At 53.3% G+C, this 19130-nt stretch overlaps 1 protein-coding gene across 2 annotated transcripts in view; it reads right to left on the bottom strand.

Moving 5' to 3' along the window:
* The window catches only part of Duox (dual oxidase), a 489286-nt gene that overhangs the window by 142414 nt on the left and 327742 nt on the right, over positions 1-19130 (bottom strand). For both annotated transcript variants that reach the window (XM_071669735.1, XM_071669734.1), the window contains exons 7-8: positions 15328-15446; positions 9809-9932 (exon numbers count right to left, since the gene is read on the bottom strand). In XM_071669735.1, coding sequence (XP_071525836.1) covers positions 9809-9932; positions 15328-15446 — 243 coding nt within the window. The remainder of the gene's footprint in view (positions 1-9808; positions 9933-15327; positions 15447-19130) is intronic.

Below are 19130 nucleotides of genomic sequence, written 5' to 3'. Positions count from 1 at the left end.
TGGATTTTAGATTTCCTTTTTTGGGAACTTCAATTACACAGAACACTACTACTACTACTACTACTACTACTACTACTACTTCTAATAATAATAATGATAAATGAAATGCACCTAAATACCACACAATTTTGTAATGAATCTTGAAGATTCAGTTGGTGAGTTTGCCAGACAAGATTTTTCTTCAGTAACTACGCAGTACCTTCACTCCATAATGAGTCATCAGTGGTCATCAGTGTTCTGCTTTCAGGAGTATAACTCATCTGCTTTCATAAGTACAACATCTTGTTTTCATGAGTACAACTCATCTGTTTTCATGAGTACAACTCATCTGTTTTCATGAGTACAACTCATCTGTTTTCATGAGTACAACTCATCTGTTTTCATGAGTACAACTCATCTGTTTTCCAATGAGTGTTCTTCCTTCATGACCAGTAACATGCTGAGCCACCTTCAGGTTTCCCTTCACAAAAGCATTGTCGTCTTTGGCTGTTTACATCCACCCCCTACGAAGTATACCGTCAGGAACCTTCTAGAAAGCGAACCTCACCAGACCTGATCTGTCAACATTTTTCATATCTTACAATGTTTAAGAGAACTGTTGACTTGGTTCAAAGTACCCCCTGGCGCCTCTCTGCAGCAAAAGCATTCTTATATGTGGTGTCATAAGGTAAACGTATGAGCCTTTGTCTTCGTGTCTTCAATTCAGGGGCATCTCGGCGGAGCCTGCATACAGACGATCAGTTCTCGAGGATGTGTGGCCTTCGGTACATGTTCTAGTACCCAGATTATAGACAACGTCAACCGTGTTCCAGCAGGCTGTTAACGGTGGACGAATGTACGTAGCTGAGCCACACTCCAGCTTTGATCAACATGAATCCCATAACCCCCGCCCCACCCCAGCCTGGTTATCTCACCAGCTCCTCCCTCCTCCCCCACCCGGAGCAGCGAGGCTCTGCCTCACCAATGTCCACAGAGCCTCCCTCTCACTCCATCTTGAAATACACATCATAACATGAGGAGCCCAGGTCCAAATCTTCTATCAAGACATCACATCTAAGATGCTTCCTCTTCATCTGGATTGAGAACTCCCTTCCTTTGTCTTTCCCTCTTGCTCAACCCTCTTCTCCTCTAACAGCTCCCCCGACCCCCCCGAGAGAGAGAGAGAGAGAGAGAGAGAGAGAGAGAGAGAGAGAGAGAGAGAGAGAGCCTCCACATACCCACAAGGAGTTGTAACTCATGTGACGCTTCCCCCAGCCATGGTAAAGACCACCTCATCCACTGACGTCATGCACAAGACCAACATGCACTCGAGCACCGCGGAGGCGTTGGTTCAGGAGGGGATCCCGGTGTTGGCCAGAGCCAGTCACCGGTGGCACCTCACCAGACCTGCCAACACTTTTTGCAGCCCCTCGCCATCATCGTCCAAGCCACCAACACCTGCCAGCATTCAAGGTACACGTCCACTAGAACCATTAATGGTACATGGACCACAATGCTGGTACACCTGACAACAGTGAGGGTAGATTGACAACAGTAAAGATGCCCTGACAACAGAGAGCTCTCCAGTTCTAAGTAATTAGATTAATGGACACCAGGACAACAGGATCATACGAGAGCACTACCACACTTCTCCTGTCCAAACAATTTTATAACCAAAATTCACCAACCTTCACAGACTTCAGCAGCCATTACCCACAAGTTCCTCCCTCACTCAGTAAACACGACAGTGACTAAATACATCCACACTGTAATGACACGACAACCACTAACTCTCCCTCCCAACCCAGCCTAACTCTATTCCACCGGATATACACCCAACTGAACCTACACTCCCCAGACACATCCGAGTTACACTTTCTCGTCTGAACATGACACACGGCCATACAGCATACCACAAGATCCTTCATGACCAAGATGCAAAACTTCCTCACCACAAAGACTGAACACACACACACACACACACCTTGCCTCTCGGATACCCTGTGCTCACACCACATGAACACTCACACATCACCACACTTACTGACCTGCGCTCTCGCCTGGTGGACGCGGCAAGCTTCCTGAGCGCTACAGATGGGTACTTGAGCAGGTAATATATATATATCCCCCACCCTAGGACTAATTTCTCTGAGTGTCGTGATGTTAACCCGGACCGTTCTAAATGCTCCGGCAGCTCAAGGCTGCGCTACTTCCTGTGGCAGGGAAATGTAGACTCCGTTGGAGTGGTAAGTTTTCTGACAAGGCAGCCTTGACAAAGCTGACTTTTCCCCCGTGGTGTAAAATGGCAACAGGAGGCAGGGCCCGTAACACAAATATATATATATATATATATATATATATATATATATATATATATATATATATATATATATATATATAAACTTGTTCTCTAATCATATCACTTTCATCCAGTCTCAGTATAACATGGTACATGCAGGAAAATCCACACATTTTCTCAGACTCGGCCAAACCCACCAGTAAGAGCGAGGGCGTTGCTCTCCTGCTCTCAGCAGAGTTACGGACACCACACAAGACTGTTCCAACCCTGTGTGGCGGTGAGGAGGTCATCTGTGGTGAGGCAGTAACGCAGGCTGTAACACCAGGACCATGACGGAGGGGGACACGATGGTAGGGGTGGGGGGCGACTGCACGACCACTGGGGGTAGACTGCACGACCACTGGGGGTAGACTGCACGACCACTGGGGGTAGACTGCACGACCACTGGGGGTAGACTGCATGACCACTGGGGGTAGACTGCATGACCACTGGGGGTAGACTGCATGACCACTGGGGGTAGACTGCATGACCACTGGGGGTAGACTGCACGACCACTGGGGGTAGACTGCACGACCACTGGGGGTAGACTGCATGACCACTAGGGGTAGACTGCATGACCACTGGGGGTAGACTGCACGACCACTGGGGGTAGACTGCATGACCACTAGGGGTAGACTGCATGACCACTGGGGGTAGACTGCATGACCACTGGGGGTAGACTGCACGACCACTGGGGGTAGACTGCATGACCACTAGGGGTAGACTGCATGACCACTGGGGGTAGACTGCATGACCACTGGGGGTAGACTGCACGACCACTGGGGGTAGACTGCACGACCACTGGGGGTAGACTGCATGACCACTAGGGGTAGACTGCATGACCACTGGGGGTAGACTGCACGACCACTGGGGGTAGACTGCATGACCACTAGGGGTAGACTGCATGACCACTGGGGGTAGACTGCATGACCACTGGGGGTAGACTGCATGACCACTGGGGGTAGACTGCACGACCACTGGGGTAGACTGCATGACCACTAGGGGTAGACTGCATGACCACTGGGGGTAGACTGCATGACCACTGGGGGTAGACTGCACGACCACTGGGGGTAGACTGCACGACCACTGGGGGTAGACTGCATGACCACTGGGGGTAGACTGCACGACCACTGGGGGTAGACTGCATGACCACTGGGGGTAGACTGCACGACCACTGGGGGTAGACTGCATGACCACTAGGGGTAGACTGCATGACCACTGGGGGTAGACTGCACGACCACTGGGGGTAGACTGCATGACCACTGGGGGTAGACTGCATGACCACTGGGGGTAGACTGCACGACCACTGGGGGTAGACTGCATGACCACTGGGGGTAGACTGCACGACCACTGGGGGTAGACTGCATGACCACTGGGGGTAGACTGCATGACCACTGGGGGTAGACTGCATGACCACTAGGGGTAGATTGCACGACCACTGGGGGTAGATTGCACGACCACTGGGGGTAGACTGCACGACCACTGGGGTAAACTGCATGACCAGTGAGGTAATACTGGGGGTAGACTGCACGAACACTGGGGGTAGACTGCACGACCACTGGGGTAAACTGCATGACAGGAACATCCTACGTTTACCCTGAGGGAGGTGGGAGAGGGAGGGGGGGGGGGGAGGCGCCAGGGACGACGGAAAGTAAACAAGTGGAGGTCGTTATGGAAGGAAGGTGGTGCGGCCTTCAAAGGGGGCGACGCTGCTCACGGATCATTACTGTTTCACCAACTCCACCTCTCTCTCTCTCTCTCTCTCTCTCTCTCTCTCTCTCTCTCTCTCTCTCTCTCTCTCAAAATGCTCCTCCCGACCCCACGAGGGAGCCCTGTGTCCCACCAACACATCAAGTCAGCCTCGGGTCCGCCAGCGAGAGGCATCTCCAACACTGCCACCGTGACACGGAAGGTTGGTGACTGCTGGTGTCGAGAGTGAGGACATGGGATACATACACAGTCTGGAACCCCACACACCCAGGGCCAGGCGCTGCTGGATACGTGTCATGTTGGAGATGGTGGAGGGAGAGACTTCTCCACCAGTGATGGCGGACCAGCCAGCCAGCCAGCCACTAGTGTTGGTGGACGGGCCAGCCAGGCCATCATGGTGAGGGAGGCCAACAGGTGTATACGCAAGACAGGAGCAGCGCGCCACCCGTGCCATAACTCAACTCCAGCAAACCACAATGGAGCCGCCCGGCTATTCGACCCGCCAGCCTAGAGCTACGCCTACGGGGAACTCGTGTCCAGTAGGCTCACTACCTGTTATGTGGTAGCCCTGGGCTCCTGTGGCCACGTGTGGCGCCCTACGAGGTAGCCCTGGGCTCCTGTGGCCACGTGTGACGCCTTATGAGGTAGCCCTGGGCTCCTGTGGCCACGTGTGGCGCCCATGAGGTAGCCCTGGGCACCTGTGGCCGTGTGGCTCCCTATGAGGTAACTCTGGGCTCCTGTGGCCGTGTGGCGCCCTATGAGGTAACCCTGGGCTCCTGTGGCCACGTGTGGCGCCCTGTGAGGTAACCCTGGGCTTCTGTGGCCACGTGTGGTGCCCTGTGAGGTAGCCTGAGCTCCTGTAGCCACGTGCAGTGCCCTTTGAGAACCTGAACTACTGTAAGTACCCACGTGTGGTGACCCTAGGTATAGTGTAGCCTAGGATGACATCATGACACACCCTAGGTACAGTGTAGCCTAGGATGACATCATGACACACCCTAGGTACAGTGTAGCCTAGGATGACATCATGACACACCCTAGGTACAGTGTAGCCTAAGATGACATCATGACACACCCTAGGTACAGTGTAGCCTTGGATGACATCATTACACACCCTAGGTACAGTGTAGCCTTGGATGACATCATTACACACCCTAGGTACAGTGTAGCCTTGGATGACATCATGACACACCCTAGGTACAGTGTAGCCTTGGATGACATCATTACACACCCTAGGTACAGTGTAGCCTTGGATGACATCATTACACACCCTAGGTATAGTGTAGCCTTGGATGACATCATTACACACCCTAGGTACAGTGTAGCCTGAGTATAAAGTATATGAATCACTATACGTAAGAGGTGTAGACCACCTCCCGTGGGCAATACTGGAAAGGTGAGGTTCACTGCTGGTGTGTGTGTGTGTGTGTGTGTCTCAGCTGCCACCACAGCGACAGTGGTGACACACTCGTGCCCACTAATGTTTACCAGCGCTCCCCCAGTGTAGGCTATATTTACCCTGGTTGTGGCAACGTGTCGCAATGGAGACAGGTTAACCCTCCCTCCTACACACACACACACACACACACACACTACTACGGCTGTCAATGGCGTGTTCCATCAGACTCTGGGGACATGCTAACCGCATACAGGCCTATCACACCCAGGTGGAAACATCTACCCGCACGTACGCTCACGCAAGCCAAAAAACTTGACCCACTTTCCCTTTCTTTATGGATAATTCTCCGGTTTCTGTTGTCAGAAGCGGCTGCTTGAACCTCCCGACCAGTAAGCAGCCAGTCCAGGTGGTCCTCGGCAAGGCACAGCGTCACATAATCCATGTTCAGCCGTTCATAACCCAAGGTCGGGGCGTTGTGTCATCTGTTTCTTTGCCTACACCGCTGAGCTTTGGAACATTTTACACCAATATCTTCCTCAACAGTTAAGACCTGCCCTCTTATCTTTTTTTTTTTTGTTTTTAAAGATACTTATTTTTTTCTACCTGTTCAAAACTACTTTTCTCATATTTCCTCCATTCATTTCTCTGTTCCTCGTCTACATAATGACGTCTACCCATGACCAGAGCTTCTGACGAAGGTAAGGTACACTGGACACTGTCGTGGGGTTAACCCGTCGTGTGAAGCTGGGTGGCTGAGGGGGCGCCCCGCCCCTGACAACCTCCTGACAACATTACCAATGAGCCAGATGAGCCTTCACCTGTCGGGGGCGCCGGTAGACACGTATCTCACGACGGATCTTAATAAACCTCGATGATTGCAGTGTTCCTCCCAGCGGCCACTCACCCCGGCAAGGCCGGGTGGAACACAAAGGTTTATCTCCCCACCTCCGGCAAGTGCTCTAGGCTACGTCCCCTACCCCCCACGTCCCCTATTCCCTGGCAAGTGTTCCAGGCTCCTCCTCCCCCCGGTAAGTAAGTGTTTCAGGCTCCTCCTCCCCCCGGTAAGTGTTTCAGGCTCCTCCTCCCTCCCGGCAAGTGTTTCAGGCTCCTCCTCCCCCCTGGCAAGTGTTTCAGGCTCCTCCTCCCCCGGTAAGTGTTTCAGGCTCCTCTTCCCCCCTGGCAAGTGTTTCAGGCTCCTCCTCCCCCCCGGCAAGTGTTTCAGGCTCCTCCTCCCCCCTGGCAAGTGTTTCAGGCTTCTCCTCCTCCCCCGGTAAGTGTTTCAGGCTCCTCCTCCCCCCTGGCAAGTGTTTCAGGCTCCTCCTCCCCCGGTAAGTAAGTGTTTCAGGCTCCTCCTCCCCCCTGGCAAGTGTTTCAGGCTCCTCCTCCCCCGGTAAGTAAGTGTTTCAGGCTCCTCCTTCCCCGGTAAGTAAGTGTTTTCAGGCTCCTCCTCCCCCGGTAATAAGTGTTCAGGCTCCCTCCTCCCCCCGGCAAGTGTTTCAGGCTCCTCCTCCCCCCGGCAAGTGTTTCAGGCTCCTCCTCCCTCTGGCAAGTGTTTCAGGCTCCTCTCTCCCCGCAAGTGTTTCAGGCTCCTCCTCCCTCCCCGCAAGTGTTTCAGGCTCCTCCTACCCCTGGCAAGAGTTTCAGGCTCCTCCTCCCCCCCCGAAAAGTGTTTCAGGCTCCTCCTCCCCCCCGGCAAGTGTTTCAGGCTCCTCCTTCCCCCTGGCAAGTGTTTCAGGCCCCTCCTCCCCCCCGAAAAGTGTTTCAGGCTCCTCTCCCCTGGCAAGTGTTTAGGCTCCTCCTTCCCCCTGGCAAGTGTTTCAGGCTCCTCCTCCCCCCGAAAAGTGTTTCAGGCTCTCTCCCCCCCGGCAAGTGTTTCAGGCTCCTCCTTCCCCCTGGCAAGTGTTTCAGGCTCCTCCTCCCCCCCGAAAAGTGTTTCAGGCTCCTCCTCCCCCCTGGCAAGTGTTTCAGGCTCCTCCTACCCCTGGCAAGAGTTTCAGGCTCCTCCCCCCCCGAAAAGTGTTTCAGGCTCCTCCTCCCCCCCGGCAAGTGTTTCAGGCTCCTCCTTCCCCTGGCAAGTGTTTCAGGCCCCTCCTCCCCCCGAAAAGTGTTTCAGGCTCCTCCTCCCCCCGGCAAGTGTTTCAGGCTCCTCCTTCCCCTGGCAAGTGTTTCAGGCTCCTCCTCCCCCCCGAAAAGTGTTTCAGGCTCCTCCTCCCCCCCCTCGGCAAGTGTTTCAGGCTCCTCCTTCCCCCTGGCAAGTGTTTCAGGCTCCTCCTCACCCCCCGGCAAGTGTTTCAGGCTCCTCGTCCTCCCGGCAAGTGTTTCAGGCTCCTCGTCCTCCCGGCAAGTGTTTCAGGCTCCTCCTCACCCCCCGGCAAGTGTTTCAGGCTCCTCCTCACCTCCCGGCAAGTGTTTCAGGCTCCTCGTCCTCCCGGCAAGTGTTTCAGGCTCCTCCTCACCCCCCGGCAAGTGTTTCAGGCTCCTCCCCCCCCCCGGCAAGTGTTTCAGGCTCCTCGTCCTCCCGGCAAGTGTTTCAGGCTCCTCCTCCCCCCGGCAAGTGTTTCAGGCTCCTCCTTCCCCCTGGCAAGTGTTTCAGGCTCCTCCTTCCCCCTGGCAAGTGTTTCAGGATCCTCCTCCCCCCCGGCAAGTGTTTCAGGCTCCTCCTTCCCCCTGGCAAGTGTTTCAGGCCCCTCCTTCCCCCCGAAAAGTGTTTCAGGCTCCTCCTCCCCTCCGGCATGTGTTTAAGGCTCCTCCTCGTCCTCCCGGCAAGTGTTTCAGGCTCCTCCTCCCTCCCCGCAAGTGTTTCAGGCTCCTCCCGGCAGGTGTTTCAGGCCGCCTCAGAGGCGGGGTTATAGTGACAAGGGCTCCCCAACCCCCCGTACCCGTCAGTCACCTTCCCGGTGTGACCACAGTACCGTCCAAGCCCGTCATCACGTCTGCTGGTCAACACAACAGGTTCCTGGCCAGCCTTGCCCACCCTGCACTCCCTCACCCACCACCCACCCCCTGGAGGAAGACGGCAGGCCACCCCAGGTGGCCCACTGTGGCCACTACACAACCTCCGGCAGCCCCCTCCTCCACACACACACACACATGGGGGCGCGCCACCCTCCCACGTCCAACCCGCCTCAAAGTGTATCTACACCAGCCGAACTACAGCTCAACCTGACGCCATATAAAAACTTCTGTACAAAATATGGGTCACGGTGTGTCGAAGCAGAGAGAGAGAGAGAGAGAGAGAGAGAGAGAGAGAGAGAGAGAGAGAGAGAGAGAGAGAGAGCCCACAGGTGTGTCTCACGTCATGGGAGCCACTGCCCCAGGAGGTGGTTGGCCCTAAACACACACACACGTACAACCCCCATCCACACTACCACAGCAGCCACTCCCCTCTCCTCCCCTCCTGGCTTACATCATGTCTATATGTTCACCCCCCCCCCCCCCCGGCCCTCATACATCAACCCCCCTTACTCAAAATAACCAATTCCTACACATCGCCGTTATCCCCCGTTAGTGACGACCACCAACTTTACACACACACACACACACACACACACACACACAAACACACACACACAAACACACACACACACACATATATATATATATATATATATATATATATATATATATATATATATATATATATATATATATATATATAAATGGCGTCTTAGCAATATGTCTTCGTTGTATATCAACTAACTGTTTCTGTTTTTTTTTTGTGTATATCAACTAACTGTTAATTTCTCTCTTGTGTCTCCCTTGATGATGTGATTATTACACGAAAAAGCACTTAGGAACTGATTGGGTTTCATTTTCCCCGTGGACTTATAGGAATATATATATATATATATATATATATATATATATATATATATATATATATATATATATATATATATATGAATATAAATATATATTATATATATATATATATATATATATATATATATATATATATATATATATATATATATAAAGTAGGACACCATTTGGTAAACAAGTATACTAAATGGCGTCTTAGCTGCGTCTCTTCGTGGTGTATCAACTGCTATATTTCTTTCTTTCATCTCCCATGATGTGATTATTACACGAAAGTGTACTTTGGGAACTTATCGTCTTTCATTTCACCCCGTCGACTCAGAAATATTATATATATATATATATATATATATATATATATATATATATATATATATATATATATATATATATATATATATAATCTCCTTAATCACGATAACCAAATAACTTATCTTCCATGTGACGCTCATTTGTAACATCGCCATCAGCGTTACCCATTCCCTCCCCTGAGCCAGCAGCTCCCCTCCCTTGCCCTCACCACCCCAGCCGGACATGAACAGTAGGATGGGTCGAGTACTTACATTGGCGTCCCACCAGGTGGAGCAAAGGCGGAGGGCCAGGTAGCCAGTCTGCGTCTTGGGGAAGGGACAGTCCAGCCCCGGTCCCCGACGGTACAGCCCGGGCGGGACCAGTGTGTGACCGAACCTGTAGGAGACAAACACCACAATTATCATCATCAGCTGCCGCTTCTGCTGTACCACACCCTCACCTGCTGTACCACACCCCTCACCTGCTGTACCACACCCCTCACCTCCTGTACCACACCCCTCACCTCCTGTACCACACCCCTCACCTCCTGTACCACACCCTCACCTCCTGTACCACACCCCTCACCTGCTGTACCACACCCCTCACCTGCTGTACCACACCCTCACCTCCTGTACCACACCCTCATCTCCTGTACCACACCCTCACCTCCTGTACCACACCCTCACCTGCTGTACCACACCCCTCACCTGCTGTACCACACCCTCACCTGCTGTACCACACCATCACCTGCTGTACCACACCCTCACCTGCTGTACCACACCCTCACCTTCTGTACCACACCCTCATCTCCTGTACCACACCCTCATCTCCTGTACCACACCCTCACCTCCTGTACCACACCCTCACCTGTTGTACCACACCCTCATCTCCTGTACCACACCCTCATCTCCTGTACCACACCCTCATCTCCTGTACCACACCCTCACCTCCTGTACCACACCCTCACCTGCTGTACCCACAACCTCTCCTGTACCACACCCTCACCTCCTGTACCACACCCTCACCTGCTGTACCACACCCTCACCTCCTGTACCACACCCTCACCTCCTGTACCACACCCTCACCTCCTGTACCACACCCTCACCTCCTGTACCACACCCTCATCTCCTGTACCACACCCTCACCTCCTGTACCACACCCTCACCTGCTGTACCACACCCTCACCTCCTGTACCACACCCTCACCTCCTGTACCACACCCTCACCTGCTGTACCACACCCTCACCTCCTGTACCACACCCTCACCTCCTGTACCACACCCTCACCTCCTGTACCACACCCTCATCTCCTGTACCACACCCTCACCTCCTGTACCACACCCTCACCTCCTGTACCACACCCTCACCTCCTGTACCACACCCTCACCTGCTGTACCACACCCCTCACCTGCTGTACCACACCCCTCACCTGCTGTACCACACCCCTCACCTGCTGTACCACACCCTCACCTCCTGTACCACACCCTCACCTGCTGTACCACACCCTCACCTCCTGTACCACACCCTCACCTCCTGTACCACACCCTCACCTCCTGCACCACACCCTCACCTCCTGCACCACACCCTCACCTCCTGTACCACACCCTCACCTCCTGTACCACACCCTCACCTCCTGTACCACACCCTCACCTCCTGTACCACACCCTCACCTCCTGTACCACACCCTCACCTCCTGTACCACACCCCTCACCTCCTGTACCACACCCCTCACCTGCTGTACCACACCCTCACCTCCTGTACCACACCGTCACCTCCTGTACCACACCCCTCACCTGCTGTACCACACCCTCACTTGGTGTACCACATCCCTCACTTGGTGAACCGTGCTCTTTCCTAGGGTACCACACCATCACTTGGTGTACCTAGCTCTTACCTGGGTACCACACCCTCACTTGGTGTACCGTGCTCTTACCTCGTGTACCACACCTTCACTTGGTGTACCTAACTCTTACCTGGGTACCACATCTGGTGTCCCACTCCCTCTACCTGTCAGAGCCTCCAGGTTACTGAACAGTCAAAAGCTCTCAAGTTACTACACCGTCAGACGTGCCAAATTACTGCACCGTCAGACATGCCAAGTTAATATTCTGTCTGAAGCTGTGAGTTGCTCCATTGTCTGAGGATTTATGTCACGACACACTCAGGGGCTCCAAATCACTACACTGTCAGGTGTAAAGTTTTACGTTAACACAAAGCCGAGGTATACCAAACATGAACACATGGAGGCCTGAGGTGGCCCATACACCACACAGCCGCTGGGTCATCCAGCCGACACGAGAGTAGCAGGAGCAACAGGAGGCCAGACACGTAGAGCAACGTGCTACATACACGAGTGAACTGTTCCTATAAATATGTAAACATAGAATACAAAATCACACACACACACACACACACACACACACACACACACACTGTGAACAAGTTCTTTCAAGATGCAGAGATAAAGCAACACAGGTCATATGAGGAGAAATTACAACAGAAACCTGTTTGAAATGATGTTCGTGAGTAATGGCCTCACAGGAGTGGAAGAATGGAATCAGATAACAGGCGATGAAGTGAATACAGACAGCTCACAGAATAGACAGCTCACAGAATACAGACAGCTCACAGCATACAGACAGCTCACAGAGCTTTATACGATGTATGACTGTCGAGATAGGTCAAGAGATGGAGGTCCCACGAGTGTAGGACTACCCCACACCCCATCAGCGAGTCTCCACGGTCACATGAGAGTAGAACTCCCTCTCCACAACAAGTAGGTAGCGACACATCAGACTGCACCACTGGAGGACAGGTGAGCTGTAAATCAAGCCATGTTATGGCTGCTCCCGGCCTAACCTAACCTAACCTAACCTACCCTAACCAACCCACTAACAACTGGACGAGCCATCCTAACCCTCACGAGGAAGGGGACTTGTTCCATAGTTAGATCTCGTATACTTAGTGTTACTTATTACACATCCAACACACTTATTGCTCTTAAGACCCACTGTGGAGAGACCTTGCTAGTCTCGTCTTAACATAAAGGTTAAAGTCTTGGTAACTATCCAACACACTTATTGCTCTTAATGACCCACTGGGGAGAGACCTTGCTGATCTTAACATAAAGGTTAAAGTCCTGGACTAATAATAACCTGATATTCATCTTAATCACACGCTGATGCAATGGAACTAGATGAAACTGGCATTAACGTCAAACGTTCGGCAACGCTGCTCACAGTGAAACTCCCGTTTCTCATTCCCGGCACGAAACTGAAACCATCCCACAGGAAACACTAATTGGAGCAATAACAGGGCAAGAGGAAGCCATCCCTCATATTAACTACACAAGCGAAACTCTGATCACTTTACAGGGTTACATTCCCCCTTCCGGCCGGCCGGCTAGCCCGACACACTGTTGCCATACCAACTTCTCACTGTAATGGGTATATACGTGGCCTGCATTAAGACTCATATTTCCACTGGTAATACTGCCAGCGTTATCTGGTGACATCTGGCATACATGTCAGCTGAGCCCAGGAGCTTCCAGTAATATTTACATTACGAGAACGTGGTAATGTTTACACTAAAACAGCTGATTCATGTCCACAACACGTGGCATTGCTTACAAGAGAACAGCTGACTGGTCTCCCCAACACGTGGCAATGCTTACTAGAGAACAGCTGACTGGTCTCCCAATATGTGACAATATTTACATGAGAACAATTGACTGGCATCCCAACACGTGGCTATGTTTACATGAGAACAGCTGACTGGTCTCCCCAACACGTGGTTATGTTTACATGAGAACAGCTGACTGGTCTCCCCAACACGTGGCTATGTTTACATGAGAACAGCTGACTGGTCTCCCCAACACGTGGTTATGTTTACAAGAGAACAGCTGACTGGTCTCCCCAACACGTGGCTATGTTTACATGAGAACAGCTGACTGGTCTCCCCAACACGTGGCAATGTTTACAAGAGAGCAGCTGACTGGTCTCCCCAACACGTGGCTATGTTTACAAGAGAACAGCTGACTGGTCTCCCCCAACACGTGGCAATGTTTACAAGAGAACAGCTGACTAGTGTTGACAGTGAGTTATGGCCGACCTCGCCGACCACAACTTTCACTGCCGCCTCCAGCACGGGACGAACACCATTGGAATACAAGTGAAGGTAAATGAAAAAGAGGGGCACCAAGCGGAGACGGCGGTGGAATGTCAAACTGGAGGAGACCAGGCGGCCCCGGGAAGGTCAGGGGGAGGTGGGTGGAGCACGAACAGTGGGGAAAAAGAGAGAAAGAAAACGAGGAAGAGGTAAACAACAGAGAAGAGAATGAGGCGAAAAAAAGGGAGTAAAATACGCCAGAGGAAAAAGCAGAATGAGGGGAAAAAATAAGGAGGGAAAGAAAATAAGTAGAAATGTAGAAAAACAGGAAATAAAATAAGGAAAACACAGAAAGAGGTAGAAAATAAGGGAAGACTTAAGACAGAAAACAAGAGTGAAAATAAGGCAATGGGAAGAATATCAGGACAGGGAATGGGGGAGGCAAATAATGAGGAGAACAATGGAAAAAGACGAAAAAAATATTAGGAAAGTGAAATAGCATAAATTCGAAGAAAAAGAGAAAAACTAACCTAAAATTATGAGGCTGAGGAAGAAAATGAGGAGGAAGCAGACACAAGCTAGGGTGAGGAAGCTAATGAGGATGGAAGCAGATGAATACGAAGAAAAATGAGACGCCAGACGAAGGAACAAGGCGGATACAGATAATGAGGAGGTTGAGAAAGATTATTAGGAAGAAGGAAATAGTGAGGAAGAAAAAGGAAATACTAAAAGAAGCAGCGAAAATATGAGGTAGAAAATCAGAAAGAAGCACCTGAGTAGTGAGGGAGAAATTATGAGAAGAAAATGGAGGCAATGGAAACGAAAAACAAGATATGAGGAAGAGGGAACGAAAGAAAATGAGGTAGGTGAATTTAATGAGGAAGGGGGAGAAGAAAATGGAGCAAATACAGATGATGAGGGATGAAATGAGGGAAATACCTGAAGAAAACTAGGCAAAGGAAGACACTAACGAGGGAGAATAAGATAATGAGGAAGATGTGGTATGAAATGAAGAAGAGAATATGAAAGGAAAAATCAGGAGGAAGAGAAAAGGAATCAATATGATGAATTACATGAGGAAGCACAGGAAAAGACAGAGTTTGAAGGCAATGGAAAAATAATGATGGAAGAGACAGATAATGAGGTGGTTTTGAATACAGACGGGGAGGAAGGGGGGGGGGAGAAAAATTAAGAAAACGGAGGTGAGGCAAGCAAAAATCAGGAAGGGGAAATAAGAAAAAGAGAAAGAAACCAGAGAGAGAGAGAGAGAGAGAGAGAGAGAGAGAGAGAGAGAGAGAGAGAGAGAGAGAGAGAGAGAGAGAGAGAGAGCGCAGCTGAAAACGAGAAAGAAAAATGAGGAGGTATACAAAACGATGGAATATAATGAGCAAAAAATAATAATGAGTGGGATGAGGGAAATGTGGAGATGAAGTTAATGAGGCAGCAGCAAAAGGTAATGAGGAGGGGAAATAAGAACAATACGACGAACATGAACACGAGGAGGAGAGATGAGGAAGAAACCAGGATGAGGGAATAAAAAGAAAATGAGAAGGTACGGGACTGAAAGAAAATGGAAGGAGAGAGAGAGAGAGAGAGAGAGAGAGAGAGAGAGAGAGAGAGAGAGAGAGAGAGAGAGAGAGAGAGAGAGAGAGAGAGAGAGGTGAGTGTGTGTGTGTGTGTAGGTACCTGAAGGCGGCGGACTGGAAGACGTGGGAGATGCCGGGGTGGATGTCGGGACGGTAGCGATCGTACGGCTCCACCTCGCTGCCAAGGAACGCAGGCAGGAACTCGTACATGATGATGTTCTGTAACACACACAAGAACAGCAGCTCACCACACAGGTCATGCACGGGTCACCACACAGGTCATGCACGGGTCACCACACAGGTCATGCACGGATCACCACACAGGTCATGCACGGGTCACCACACAGGTCATGCACGGGTCAAGGAGAGGTAAGGTCAACATTATAACACATGGGAACCACCACTTATGCTTAATGAGGTCATTAAGTGGTTAAGTTAGTTATTGTAGCCATAGTGGCACATTACCATCTGGCCAAACCGACCTGGTCAACTACCCCGACACAGGCCAACTACCCCCACACTGGCCAACACACCTCCACACTGGCCAACACACTCCCACACTGGCCAACACACCCCCACACTGGCCAACACACCCCCACACTGGCCAACACACCCCCACACTGGCCAACACACCCCCACACTGGCCAACACACCCCCACACTGGCCAACACACTCCCACACTGGCTAACACACCCCCACACTGGCCAACACACTCCCACACTGGCCAACACACCCCCCCACTGGCCAACACACCCCCACACTGGCCAACACACCCCCACACTGGCCAACACACCCCCACACTGGCCAACACACCCCCACACTGGCCAACACACCCCCACACTGGCCAACACACCCCCACACTGGCCAACACACCCCAACACTGGCCAACACACTCCCACACTGGCCAACTACCCCCGCACTCGCCAACACACCCCCACACTGGCCAACACGCCCCACACTGGCCAACACATCCCCACACTGGCCAACACACCCCCACACTGGCCAACTACCCCCACACTGGCCAACACACCCCCACACTGGCCAACACACCCCCACACTGGCCAACACACTCCCACACTGGCCAACACACCCCCACACTGGCCAACACACCCCCACACTGGCCAACACACCCCCACACTGGCCAACACACCCCCACACTGGCCAACACACCCCAACACTGGCCAACATCCCACACTGGCCAACACACCCCCACACTGGCCAACACACCCCCACACTGGCCAACACACCCCAACACTGGCCAACATCCCACACTGGCCAACACACTCCCACACTGGCCAACTACCCCCGCACTCGCCAACACACCCCCACACTGGCCAACAAGCCCCACACTGGCCAACACATCCCCACACTGGCCAACACACCCCCACACTGGCCAACACACCCCCACACTGGCCAACACACCCCAACACTGGCCAACATCCCACACTGGCCAACACACCCCCACACTGGCCAACACACCCCCACACTGGCCAACACACCCCCACACTGGCCAACTACCCCCACACTGGCCAACTACCCCCACACTGGCCAACTACCCCTACACTGGCCAACTACCCCCACACTGGTTAACACCCCCCTCACACTGGCCAGCTACCCCCACACTGGCCATCATCCCCCACACTGGTTAACTACCCCCACATTGGCCAACTACCCCCACACTGGCAAACTCACCCCCACACTGGCCAACTCACCCCCACACTGGCCAAGCCCGTCTGGCCAACACCCCTACACTGAGAGGGTGTGGTGGCCAGTGTTGATGGGTTGAGGGATGAGCAGGCCGGGTTGTGGGGCGCCTCTGGTCTTGGTCATGAGCAGTACTGCACCAGGGATATATAACTGGAGGTCAACACACGGACGAACTCATGTATTGTTCATTATGAAAAGAAATGAATATAAGAACAGCGAGGGGCGTGGTGTGAGGCGAGGGGCGTGGTGTGAGGCGAGGGGCGTGGTGTGAGGTGAGGGGCGTGGTGTGAGGCGAGGGGTGTGGTGTGAAGCGAGGGGTGTGGTGTGAGGCGAGGGGCGTGGGGTGTGGTGAGGGGCGTAGTGTGAAGCGAGGGGTGTTGTGTGAGGCGAGGGGTGTGGTGTGAAGCGAGGGGTGTGGTGTGAGGCGAGGGGCGTGGGGTGTGGTGAGGGGCGTAGTGTGAAGCGAGGGGCGTTGTGTGAGGCGAGGGGTGTGGTGTGAGGCGAGGGGTGTGGTGTGAAGCGAGGGGCGTTGTGTGAGGCGAGGGGCGTGGGGTGTGGTGAGGGGCGTAGTGTGAAGCGAGGGGTGTTGTGTGAGGCGAGGGGTGTGGTGTGAGGCGAGGGGTGTGGTGTGAAGCGAGGGGCGTTGTGTGAGGCGAGGGGCGTGGGGTGTGGTGAGGGGCGTTGTGTGAGGCGAGGGGCGTTGTGTGAGGCGAGGGGTGTTGTGTGAGGCGAGGGGTGTGGTGTGAGGCGAGGGGTGTGGTGTGAGGCGAGGGGTGTTGTGTGAGGCGAGGGGTGTGGTGTGAGGCGAGGGGCGTGGTGTGAGGTGAGGGGCGTGGTGTGAAGCGAGGGGTGTGGTGTGAGGCGAGGGGCGTGGTGTGAGGTGAGGGGTGTGGTGTGAAGCGAGGGGTGTGGTGTGAGGCGAGGGGCGTGGGGTGTGGTGAGGAGTGTGGTGTGAGGCGAGGGGTGTGGTGTGAGGCAATGGGTGTAGTGTGAGGCGAGGGGTGTGGTGTGGGGAGAAAGATGTGGTGCGAGGCGTGGTATGAGGGAGACGGTGTGTGGAGCACAAACACTCCACACTCACTCCTGCACCATGACCACACATCACACAGTTATCCTGTGATTAATATGTCAACATCAGGTAGTTAGGAGGCCACCAGCCCCGACCTGAACTGCCCCCATGCACCCCACTCGCTGCATGGGGGGAAGGTCATCATGGGAACAGGAGGGGTCATCAGAAGGGAGAATGGGGTGGATGGATACGGGGGAGGGGTGAGTCAACATGGGGAAAGTGGTCAGTCATTCATGGGACGAGGTGGGTCATCATGGGGCCTGGGTGGGTCATCATGAAGCAGGGTGGGTCATGGGGAAGACAGATCTTTATGGTGGTGATGGGTCATCATGGGGGTGGGGCGGGGTGAGTCACAGGACCACACTGGCTCACCATGGGGGAGGTGGGTCACTATGGGGGAGGTAAATCACCATGGAGGTGGGTCACCATGGGGAGGTGGTCATCATGGGGAGGTGGGTCACCATGGGGGGAGGTGGGTCACCGTATGGGAGATGGGTCACCATGGGGCCAGGGCGGTTCATCATGAAGCAGGGTGGGTCATCATGGGGGAGGTGGGTCACCATGGGGGAGGTGGGTCATCGTGGGGGGAGGTGAGTCACCATGCTGAGGTGGGTCATCGTGGGGGGAGGTGGGTCACCATCGGGGAGGTGGGTCACCATAGGGTCACTATGGGACTATGGTGCGTCATCACTGTGGAAAGGGTACACCATGGGGGTGGGGTGGCGTGGGTCATGGGCAAAACAGATCTTCACGGTGGTGGTGGGTCATCATGGGAGGGAGGGGGGGGGTGAACCACATGAGGTGGGGCGAGTCATAGGACCACACTGGGTCAACATGGGGGAGGTGGGTCACCATGGGGGAGGTAGGTCACTATGGAGGAGGTGGGTCATCATGGATCCGGGATGGGTCATCATGGGTGGGGGTAGCCCCCCCCCCCCCCCCCCAGATCAGCGTGACGTGGGTGTTGCAAGTGGCGACCTTCACGCTCGGCTGACTACCTCACCCCCTCCCCCCGAGCCACACACTGCTACACTTTCTCGTGGCTCGTGCTAGTGGCTTGTAGTGGCCTGACATTGGCCAGTAGTGGCCTGACATTGGCCAGTAGTGGCCTGACATTGGCCAGAAGT

The sequence above is a fragment of the Panulirus ornatus genome, chromosome 14 (assembly GCF_036320965.1).
Source record: "Panulirus ornatus isolate Po-2019 chromosome 14, ASM3632096v1, whole genome shotgun sequence".
Lineage (NCBI taxonomy): Eukaryota > Metazoa > Arthropoda > Malacostraca > Decapoda > Palinuridae > Panulirus > Panulirus ornatus.
Note: the sequence above shows the minus strand (reverse complement) of the source record. Positions and strands in the feature narration are given on the sequence as shown.